Source organism: Schistocerca piceifrons, chromosome X (assembly GCF_021461385.2).
Source record: "Schistocerca piceifrons isolate TAMUIC-IGC-003096 chromosome X, iqSchPice1.1, whole genome shotgun sequence".
NCBI classification, from domain to species: Eukaryota; Metazoa; Arthropoda; class Insecta; order Orthoptera; family Acrididae; genus Schistocerca; species Schistocerca piceifrons.
In genome coordinates this window covers 320,115,068-320,127,395 of record NC_060149.1, presented here as the reverse complement: position 1 = coordinate 320,127,395, position 12,328 = coordinate 320,115,068, and the positions used below count along the sequence as shown (strand labels likewise).

General features: G+C 37.1%; 1 protein-coding gene across 1 annotated transcript in view; it reads right to left on the bottom strand.

Annotated features, from left to right (window-relative positions):
• Positions 1-12,328, bottom strand: part of LOC124721615 (THUMP domain-containing protein 3-like) — a 106,518-nt gene that overhangs the window by 46,140 nt on the left and 48,050 nt on the right. Inside the window, exons 3-4 of the mRNA XM_047246674.1 lie at positions 5,607-6,096; positions 61-239 (exon numbers count right to left, since the gene is read on the bottom strand). Of these exons, the coding sequence (XP_047102630.1) occupies positions 61-239; positions 5,607-6,096 (669 nt within the window). The remainder of the gene's footprint in view (positions 1-60; positions 240-5,606; positions 6,097-12,328) is intronic.

The window sequence follows — 12,328 nt, the reverse complement described above, 5'->3', positions numbered from 1 at the left end:
AATTTTCAACGATTATTCATTTCTGTTCCAAGAGGATTTTTATTTTACTGATGAACTTACCTCAATTGGTATGGAGCCTCCACCACATAATGGGTCAATAATTATGTCTCCAACTTCTGGAGATGCTATTGTCAACATGCCATAGCATATTGTCGAACGAAGTGTTGTTGGTCCAAAATAGGTTATGCTTCTTCTGTGCAAAGATTCCTTTGTCAGTGGAACAGTTACGTAAACAAAATCTGCAATATTTCATGTGAAATTAATAAAAATAAACACAAGCTGTATTCAATTTAAAATATGTAACGGAAGTCCTTATAACGCTAACTTGCCAGTAAACAACTACAATGAGCAAAGAAAAGGAAAAGGGAAGGCATTGACAAGTTGGGTGTTTGGCTTCCAGGTAACATCGAAAAGAAAGGAAGGAAGATTAGGGTTTAACACCACATTGACATCAAGGTCATTAGAGTCACAGCACAAGCTCTGAATACATCAAGGACTATTACCTTTTGAAGGAACCATCCCTGCACTTGCCTGGAGAAATTTAGGAAAATCACAGAGAATCGAGATGACCAGATGCGCATCTGAACCATCGTCCTCCCAAATGCGAGTCAAAGGCAACATCTAAATACGGTATCTTTGTGCCATTATATTTCACATTTAGCATGTTTTTCTTTATACTGGTTTCATTTAAATGCATGGAGTCCAGATTTGGTTACCTATTCAGCAAGCACCAAAAAAGAAATTTCTTTGTACTGCCTAACACTGCAGTGTAGTGAATGCTCTCTAAAGCATAGGGTAGAAAACTGTGATCAAAAATCCTGGCCTCCGCAGGAAATGTTCAAAGCATCAGATCAGCTCACCAACCTTAGGGAAAGCATATCCAGGTAAAGATCTTGGATATAAAGCCTCAGAAGTAATGAAGTAAACACATTATTTGGACACAAAAATGAAAACGGGCTTTCTTCATGGCTACCTGAAATAACAAAGATGTGTTCAAAGAACTACAAAAAATGAAAACAGATATTTGAGTAGTAACAGAGACAAAGAAAAACTGTAAAAGAAGGAAGGAAGTGCAGTCATATGTTCAAGCCAGTAAAAGCAAGTGTGTCAGAAGATGAATATCTGTAGCTGTGTACAAAAAAATGGAAACATAAGGATAAAAACTGTGGAGAAATTGACAGGAGATTTATCCAAATGTAAATGGAAATTTTTGGCAGTAACATAATTGTTATAACACAAGTGTATGTCCCAATGAATGACCAGATACATAAAAAAACATGATTTATTTAGTGTAGCGACATGTGTGCTACTGAACACATATCTTCAGAAGGAGGCAATTCTGAGTGACCCAAATGAATCTGTTGGTAAAGTGTACGGCAGAACAAATCACTTTTTTGTCAGAGAAAAAGTTGTTTTAAAATATGGCTGCCAAAAGATGACAATACAGAGACAGCTGTAAACAACAGAGGCTACAATAAATATCAACATTTTAGTGCAGAGATCTGTACATTACCGTCTGACAATGATCAGCCTGTTATGTCACATTAGATGTTAAATTAATTTAGTTTTTCTTCTCTGTATCATGTTAATGTCCTTTTCTTGTTAATTTCTTTTAGTATTTGTTCATTAGATTTTCTTTCCATAAAGTATGTTTTTGTGACTCTTTTCCACAGCCACATCTTTATTGCTTCTAATGTTTTCTTTTCTTGTTTCCCTGTCATCCATGCTTTAGAACTATAGCTTAACCCTTTCAGACCCTCTGGCTACAATTATGTACATTAATATTTAGTGTGTATCAGCTGCAACAGAAATATTTTTCCCTCAATGGAAATCCCATGTACCCATTTGCAAATGTTCAATCTTTTCATCATGTACTAGTGCTCCCACCTGTTGGGCGTCACTGTAAAAAATCAACATGTGAGTGTAGCAGTGTGCAGCAGCTTGTGACTGCCAGAATTCAAAGAAGTTGTTTGTTGGTTATACTCCACTGTCTAATTTATTATTATTATTATTATTATTATTTTGCATGTTAATTATTGAATTATCTGCTTACTAATCACAACAATGAATATTTCAAAATTATTTATTTTAGTCCTTAAAAAGAAGCCAAATATTTAATGTATGCATTGAAAATGGGTACATATATTTGTATCAATCTTGCATCTAAAATCACTGCAAAATCACCTAAGAGCATCAGAGCATAAAGAAAAATCTTCCTTCCTCTATTAAAATTCCAGTCTGAAAGGGTTAAAATGCTCCAAATAAATGCTTTGATGAATTTATTTCTTCCTTCTCTATTAAATTGGTTTTTTATTAATAAATTACCCTTTTTTCTGAAGGCTTTTTCAGCTGTTGCAATTCTTCTTCTACTGTCCATTGTACTTCTGGTGTCATCTGTTACTGTACTTCTCAAGTAGCACAATTCATTTACTTGCAATAGTACTTTATTTCAGATCTCAATGTTTGTCCTTACTTGTCTGTTCAATTAATTTATCACCATTATTTCAGCCTTGTTTATTTTCAGTTTGTGACTGTCCATGGAATCAGACAAAAAATTTAACATACAGTTCATGTACTTTTCAGAATCTGCTAAGACTACAATATTATCAGCATACCTAATACATTACACTTGTCAGCATACCTAATACATTATACTTGTTTACTGTTAATTTTGATTTCTTTTGTGCCAATTTTCGTAGTTCATATTGCATTATTCTGACAGCGTACAGAAACATTAAAATGATAAATCGTAGAGTATTGGCTTGACTCAATAGAGCGACAAGAAGTCTCAATTGTGAAGGTGAGGAAGAACACAAAAATATCACTATATAAGACCACAGTCGGACCAGTTGCAACATTGGGTGCAGAGTGTTGGTACATTAAAAATATAACAAACTCTGCTAAAAATCCCAATTGGGTCTCATGACAAGCATGTTTCATATCCAGGACATAATAGTTGACAGAACTTGGAATCGTCAGCTGCTGTGATAGGCCCATGTTGGGAGAATTGAGTATGAAAGATCACCTAAGATGTTATTAGCATACAGTCCAGAAAGGTATGAAAGAGGAGATTACTATTTCAAGATGTGAGAATATGCAAGAGTGGGACTTGAAGCTCACAGGAAGGGGATTGGCAAAACAGCTAATTTGTGGGACATCCTTCTTCAACAAACAAAAGTGTGTGAGTGTGTTTTGGGAGGCGGGGAGCGGGGAGGGGGGTAGGAGCAATAGAGAGGTGCCTACTACAGCTTTCATTGCTAAAATCTAGAGACAGGACACTGTAAGGATAATTTTATATTTTTTGTATGAAAATAAAGCAGAACCAAAAATGACAATGTAAACATGAGGTGCTACCCAAAAGTTCCTGGAATATACCAATAAATAAAATACACTTTATCTGCCTTTATTGATCACCATCAGTCTCAAAGAAGTCCCCTTGCGGGGAGGGTGGAGGTGGCGTCCACACTGCTCCCAGTGGTTCTTCCATAAACTGAAAGCTCTTTGGAACGCAATTTTCACGAGGCTGTTTAGTGACACAATCCTGTTTGATTCTCCTCAAATGAAGTAAGATTACTCAAAAGTGTAAAGTATCATTGTTCGGCAGACTTACATAAGAACTATACACAACATCCTATGTAGTCAAAAGTTGCCTAGACTTTTTTAAATTTCCTTTTTAATTTCTGCAAGCCCAAAGGCGCTGCTTGTAACTTCTATTAAACCAAAACATGAAGAAAATGAAACAAAATAAAATCAAGTGTTGGTCTAGTTTTTTACTTACCTTCCTGTTATCCTTCCACTGAAACATGATATATTCTTCTACACAAGTGTACAGAACTTGATATATAAAGGAACCTTAACACTGTTCTTCATATTTGTCATGGTCATCTACACTCAACAATTATACATTAAATGCATCACTTCTAGCTGTGAGCAATATTCACACATCCAAGGGGCTCTATGTAAAAACAGTGTGGAACTGTCAGGATTTGGTTAGGTTTAACGTCTTTTGGCAACTGTACAACAGTCAATCATTACACAAGAATATGGAGAATGTTATTAACCATCTGTGCATGGATCACCAGTTTCCATGCTTTTTACTTTTCGGGTGTGAAAACTTGATACCCTAAACTGAAGAAATATTGTGATGCTGTCTCACCAGATTCCACACCAATGAAAAACAATTGTTTTCTTCATCTATTATTATTATTATTATTGTTATTGTTGTTATTATTATTACTATTATTGTTACTTTCATTAATATTAACCTCTATTGTGAAGGATAAGTGAGGATAGCACAAGTTTAAAATGTTTAAGCAATTAAAAAAGATTTTTTGGCAGCAAACAGTAATTTATCTTCTTTGTGCTGTTAGCTATAACAGTAAAGAGAAGAGATGGTGGTATGTTCATATAAGACCTTTTTTCATGAATGACTAGCCACTGCCCAATTCCCTTTGAAGGTATATTGTCTACACATGAGGCAAAGGAAAAATAGTGGCACATGAGAAATCCCTTGCATGAGTTGCCCAGTGGTGACTGTAGGTTAGTAATTTGTTCACTATACATCCATAGTCCATGTTACATGGCAACACACTGAGAATAACCATCCTTGAAACAATACAAGCCATCAAAATTAATAAACCAGGATGATATTGTATCTCTGCTCCAACAACACAGTTTTAACTGAACACCAGTTAAGTACAAATAAATCACAGAATATAACAGATCCTGGTTCTTCTTAAACTAAGCTTCTGGGGGTGGATACTTTTTGGCCAAAAATATGCTCTGTAGATTTACTGAATATCTGAAACATTAGTGCAAGAAAACACTAAGTTTGTCTGACTGGGAAGCACTCAAATATGAACCAATCTCTTGGTGCACATACATGCCGGAATTTGGTCATGGAAGGCACAACGTGGTCAAACACAACAGCAATGCCTTAGGAAAATAGTCTCAAACTCATGCAAGCCAAACATCAACTGCAGGGAATACAAGAGTCCAAATCATAGTGCAGAAAATAGCCAAGTATCACAAAACTGCCATAAATAAGTCCACCAGAGAGCATGTAGCTCACATCAGCGAGCTGAGACAAGTGAGGGTGAGATGTTCCATGGCAGTCCTTAAATCTGCTTCTGTTGTTCACTATGTGACCTGTTGCTAGCAGATCTATCACTCCACACTGTGTCTTGAGTTCTGAGTTCTTGGCAGATGTATGCGTAATTATATTGGCTGATCTAGCAATATGTAATGTGGGATTACAAGAGATATGAATGTGGCGCATCACCCTACCATATAGGAAATCATGTGGCCATCTTTTACAAAGTCTTCTAACAGACCACTAAACTTTTGTACTATCATTTACAACAACCCAAGTTTTCTTGCTAACTGTTCAAAAAAAATTATTACAGAAGACTTACAACAAAGGTGAAGGTCTCTTGCACAGTGACAGGAATCTATTATTTGACAAATATTCTGCAGATTCCAAAGCAGCTGTGGAAAGGTAACAGTAGAAACACTGGGGGCGCACTATGTATGAGACAACACAGTAATGAAGAAGCAATACTGAAATATCACAAAAAAGACCAAAAACAATATAGCAGAGTACTCACCCTCTTTTATGTTCAGAACAATTTCCAGGTCATAGTATGTCAAGTCTACAACCCAATTAAATATATCCTGGAGAGTCCCTCCAAAGGCAGTGGCAGCCTCCTGGGATCCAAATGCATGGCTGCCAGTATGGTAGCAAGTGACTCTGAACTTCAGGACTTTCTCAGACAATTTTCTAGAATCCAGCTGATTGTATAATAAAATATTAGCAGCTTTCTTCTCTCTGCAAATGTTATTATTCAGAGACTGACTTTCTTCTTGTACTTCATGTTCTTTTTCCATATTCTGATCATTATCAATTTCAGAAACACTCTCTTGTAGTGAAGATTTCAGTTTATTTTTTAATTCTTTTTCTACAGCCAAAGAAGCAACATACTGGTCTCTTGTAGGATACAGAATTCCATGAAAATCTGTACTTTTCTTCCACAGCAAAAGTGTCTTGTCCCAGTGGATTGCATAAGCTAGCTTCTCCAATTTCTTGAGATCTTGTTCCTAATTAAATCAATGGCATTAGCAAGCCTAGTATCTTTATCAAGCTTTGTATCAAAACAATGGTATCTAATGGACTGAAATGTAAGTAATCTGATACTAATAATACACAAAGCTTTTTAAAGGTATCTTGAAACTGCTATTCAGTCTGAAGATCAAAGGCAATGTGTAAGACTGAGCATCTTTCAGCTAATATGGAACCTACTACTCTAAGAAACCTGTTTTTCTTTTCTTTTAGAAACAAAAGAAGCAGATACACACTAGCAATTCAATTACACACAAACAGCAACAGATAAATCCATGACAATGACAGTCATGGTGACTAACTTACTATAAAGATAAAATATCCCTTGCATTATTGCATTTTTTGAGAGAAGTTAAACAGCAGCAATGAGAAAGGTTTATTGGTATCAACATCTAACTTGCCCTTAGCAAATGGATACTAACAAGAGAAGAGAGATGGCTGTCTGCAAGGAGGAAAAAAGAAGTAAAGGGAGTACATCAACACATTAACAGCACACATCAGCCTTAAGACACATAGAAAGGAGGAATAATAAAATAGAAAGAATTAATGCCAATGAAAACCCCTTTTCAGCACATCTTCGTTTTAAAATGTGCTTCTGAAACTACTGATGATGAGTATTATGGGTACTGGGGAACACAGAAGTCTACATCTATACTCCACATGTCACCATATGGAGAATGGCAGAGGGTACCTAAAACAACTGCTAGGCATTTCATTTCCTTTTACATTCATAAATGGAGGGGGGGAATGACTATCTATATGTTTCCATATAAGAAATAATTTCTGTTATCTTGCCTTAACAGTTTTCGAATGAGAAGTATATCAGTGGCAGTAAGATCGTTCTACTGTCTGTCACAAATGCCAGTTCCCTGGACTTTCTCAATAGTGTTTTGCGAAAAGAATGTCTTCTTCCCTCCAGGGATTTCCATTTGAGTCCATTTCCGTAATGCTCGTGTGTAGACTGAACATACCAGTAACAAATCTAGCAGCATTCCACTGAATTGCTTTGATGTCTTCCTTTAAACAGAGCTGATGCAGATCCCAAATATTTGAGCAGTGCTCAACAATGTTTGTTTGTTTTGTTGTAGGGCACAAAAACAACTAGGATCATACGCGCTCACGTCAGAACTGCAGAACACAAAGACAAAGAGAGGAGTTAAGAATGGTTACACGTTAATCCCAATCAACAGAAGAGAAGACAGCTAAAACAGGGATGTGGAGAAAGTTCTATAAAATACGCCATAGAGAAACAGAGGTCCTGAGCTAAAAATTAAATGGCCTTTGCCATATTGCTATGACAGATAAAAAGTAAAATACATTCAACAGTCCACGCATCATTCTTTAAAATGGCCAATAACTCAGATGGCAAACACAAAGAACATATGTGATTACAAAAAGGGCATTCCATTAGGAAATGACAGACCTTCAAAGGTTGAGTGCAGTTAGCACAAATTGGTGGGGAGCGCCACTTAACAAATGGAGATGGCTAAAAAGACAGTGCTCAATACACAGCCTAACTGAAATGATCTCCTCATGGTGAGAGGGCTGAGAGGAGGTCGTCCAAGCCACTGGGAGTGTCTTAATAACCCAGAGCTTCTTCCCACGAAGAGAGGACCAGCGGTGATGCCAAAGTGACACCACCAGCTGACAGACAGCAACAGAGATCATCAGAGTGAAGGTAAGAACTGGCTGCCTGAAGAACAAGAACTGCAGCCTTGGCAGCCGCATCAGTGGCCTGTCAGATTGACATGACCAGGAACCCACATAAACATCACAGTGGCTCCATCAAGAGTGAGCAAGTGACAGCTTCCAGATGACGCAATTGAAAAGCCTGTGTTGAAGGATGTACTGTGTGGCCTGATACAGAGCGAAAAGCTCTGCAGTAAATACTAACCAGTGTTCCAGAAGCTGATACCGAAAAATGTCAGTGCTAATGACGAAGGTACACCTGCTCGAGAATGTGCCCCCCAGTACTCTGTACACTGTATCCTCTATTGATGAGCTATACTATCCTAGAATTCTTTCAATAATCCGAAATTGAACATTCACCTTCCCTACAACTTACCTTACATGCTCATAACATTTCGTGTCACTTTGGAACATTATGTATAGATATTTAATTGAAGTGGCTGTGTCAATTACCACACCACTAATAATGCAAACAAACATTATAGCATTTTTTCCTGCTCAACTGTATTAATTTACATCACACCAAGTAGAAATTCTGTCCAACTCATCACGTATCTTCCCACTGTTACTTGAAGATGAAACTGTCCCATACACTACAGCACTGTTACCAAACATTCACAGGTTTTTTGCTCACCCTGTCAGATTATTTACATATATAGCAAACAAGAGTGAGCCTATCACACTTCCCTGGGGCACTCCAGGCAAAACCATTATCTCCGATGAACACTTATCTTCCAGGACAATTTACTGGGTTCAATTAATTTAAATTCTTTGAATCACTCAGATATCTGAGAACCTACTCTGTATGTTTGGACCTTTGTTAACAGTCTGAAGTGTGGCACTACGACAAACGCTTTCTGTAAATCTTGTATACAGAATCTGCTTGTTGTCCTTCATCCATGGTTTGTACGATACTGTGCCACAAAAGGACAAGCTGAGTTTCGCAAGAGAATGCTATCTAAATCTGTGTTGATTTAGGTATAGAAGCTTTTCTCTCCCAACAAAATTTATTATATTCAAACTTAGAATATGTTCAAGCATTCTGGAGCAAACCAATGTTCAGTATATTCATCTCTAATTTTGCAGATCTATTCTTTGAAACCTTGTTATATACAGGAGCCACCTGCACTTTCTCCTAGTTGCTTAACACTTCCCACTTGGTGAGACATTCAGGATAAGGTAAGCCAAGTCTGGTCCAATGTTGAGGAGTACTCTTGCTAAAACCAAACTGGGACTCCATCTGGAATGGCAACATTTCTTTTCAAATTTTTCAGCTGCTTTTCAACACCAGGGATGCCTATTTCTATATCCTCCATAAGGAAATTTGTATGATGCTTCTGCTTGAATGATTTTTTCTACCCAAAATTTAGAACTTTGACTGGTCAATCTGATTAGGAATTTTACATAGTGTGGTATGTTTGCTGTGTATAAATTAACAACAGAAAGGGATGTGGAGTTGAGCATCATGTTGCTGGCAAGTTGCAGCGAGGCAGCAAAATAGGTATGAGATAAGGGTCCAGTGGCTGGTTATACCCACTTCTTGGGATTCCCATGACATTTAGCACAGTCTGCTTCTTAGTGCCATGCAGACATGATCAGTGTTAGACTGTGTCAATATCTTAAGTCTCAAATATTCACCAAAAACACTAAAATTGCTTCCAGACAAACTACAAATCTGAGTGCAACACTGAATTCACAATGAAGAGACAATTTCAATAAAATTATTACCACATTTGTACAACCAATATCAATGAAGTTATTAGCATTTGTGTATAAAATTGTTTACAAAAGCAGCAACTAAAGTTACGGACATACTACACTGCATATGCTACACCATACGGTAGGTACTGAAGTCTGCTACAAAATGAGCATATTGAACACAACAGTAAACAAACCAACTATCTGTTATAAATAAATTACTACTTAGTGGTTTGCTATGTGCCGAAATTAGGAGTTTTACACAGTTACATCTCATATATACTCTGCAAAACACTGAAGTGCATGGCAGACGGTTCATCTCATTGTATCAGTTATTAGTCCTTCCTACCATTTCAATCACATAAGGAACGTGGGAAGAATGACTGTCTGAAAGTATCTATGTCTGCTGTAATTACTCTCATCTTGTCCTCACGATCCCCATGAGAGTGATACGTAGTGGGTTGTAGTATATTTCTACAGTCATCATTTAAAGCCAGTTCTTGAAACTCTGTTAGTATATTTTCTCAGGGTTTTTACCTGTCTTCAAGAGCTTACCAGTTCAGTTCTTTCAACATCTCAGTGACACTCTCCTGCAGGTCAAACAAATCTGTGACCATTCACACTGTCCTTTTCTGTATGTGTTCAATATCCCCTGGTAGCTCTATTTGGTATGGGTCCCACACACCTGAGCAGTATTCTAGGATGGGTCACACAAGGGCTTTTTACGCAAGCTCCTTTGTAAACTGATGGCATTTCCTTAGAACTGTAGCAATAAATCAATGTCTGCCACCTGCTTTACTTATGACTGGGCATATGTCATCCTTCCATTTAATATCCCAACAAAATGTTATACCCATGTAGTTTTGTACGAGTTGACTGATTCCAACTGTGACTCCTTGATGTTACAGCCATATGACACTATGTTTTTTCATTATGAGAAGCACACAATTTTACATTTTTGAACATTTAAAGACACCTGCCAATCTTTGCACCACTCTGAAATCTTATCAAGATCGGACTGAAAATTTATGCAGCATTTTCAGGCAGTACTTCATTATAGATAACTGCACCACCTGCAAGAAGTCTGAGTTAGTATTAATATTATAGTACAGTCAATAGTATACAACATGAGCAGTGAGGGTCCCAACACACTTCCCTGGGCACACCTGAAGTTACTTCTACATCTGTCAATGATTCTCCTTCTGAGGCCCTCTCTATCAAAATCTCCTTGATCAAACCACAAATTTTGCTTCATACCCAATACAACCATACTTTTGATAATAAACATAGCTGTGGTACTGAATGAAATGCTTATCAGAAATCAAGAAACACAAATTCATCCCAACTGCCTTGATCCATGGCTTTCAGGATGTTGTGTGAGAAAATTGCAAGTTCGGTTTCAAATGATCCATATTTTCAGAATCTTCGCTGGTTAACGTGGAGGAGTTAATTCTGTTTCTATTAATTTTGAGCTCAGAACAGGCTGTAAGATTGTGCAAGAAATGGATGTCAAGGATATTGGATAGCATTTTTGTGTATCAGTTCAGATATCCTTTTTGTAGACATCTGTGATCCACACTTTCTACCAACCACTGGACACAGTTTTTTGTTTGAGGGATCTATGACATCGGGTTACCTTCCATTCAGAAAGTGGGTGCACTCAGCGACTGTTATGTGACTTATAAAGTGCAGCAATCAGTCATACTTTTTCATTCACTAGGGAATGGACACAAACTTTAGTGCCACTAACAGCCTTCATATATGACCAGAATTTCTTTGGGTTTTATGAAAGATCATCTGACAATATTCTGCTATGGTAGTCACTAACCACTTCATACATTGCTCTCTTGACAGCCAAATGTGTTGTATTCAGCAACACTGTCTATAGCCCTATGTTTCATTTTACACCTATTATGCAGTAGTCTCCATTTCTTTGGAAATTTCTTTACAGTGTCAGTATACCATGAAGTGTCCCTCCCGTAATGAACTGTTCAACTGGGTTCATATCTATGCAGTACTTGGACAACTATTCTTTTAAAAGTGAACCATAGTTCCTCTAGATGCTCCTCCCTGTGGTGAAAGTTTCAAGTTCCTCATTGAGATATGACACTACTGATTTTTTTATCCAGTTTACTGAACATATATATCTTTCTGCTTGTTTTAGTTGTCCTTTGTACTTTGATAATCATTGCTGCCACGACTGTATAATGGTCACTGATGCCAATGTCGATGTGGGCATCCTCAAAGAGGTTAGATCTATTAGTTGCCACATTTCCATCATAAGTAGGGTTCCGAACTATCTATTCTAGGTAGTTTCCAGAGAAGTATAGTTCTCTAAAGCAATGATTACAATATGTTTACTGTTATCAAAGACACAAGAAATCAGTTTCTTGGAAGTGCTTCACAAGCAAACCACTGTGTTGATTTCAGAACACCCAAACAGACGAATGTTGCAGTTTCTGAAAAGTCTGAATGTACCAAAGATTTGTCTCATATTACAATGTACTATAAAGATTTTGCGTTCCCTAGTCAAATTTTTTGACCATTTCTTTACACCGAAAAACACGAGTCTCTTTCTGAGGCTTGAACAAATTGTACTGTATCATTTTCACAGAGAAATATTCATGCAAAAGCTAATGTACAGCTATCTTCAATATGACTAAAGATAAACATCTCATCTTTATCAGAAACAAATATCATTTCCAATCATTGGAAGGGCAACCACAGAATTGTTACTATTCTGTGCAATGTTGGAATTCTGACTTTCTCACCACAAGACAGAGCCAGCCATGTTTCAGTACTCTTACTACTTACTTTTAATTG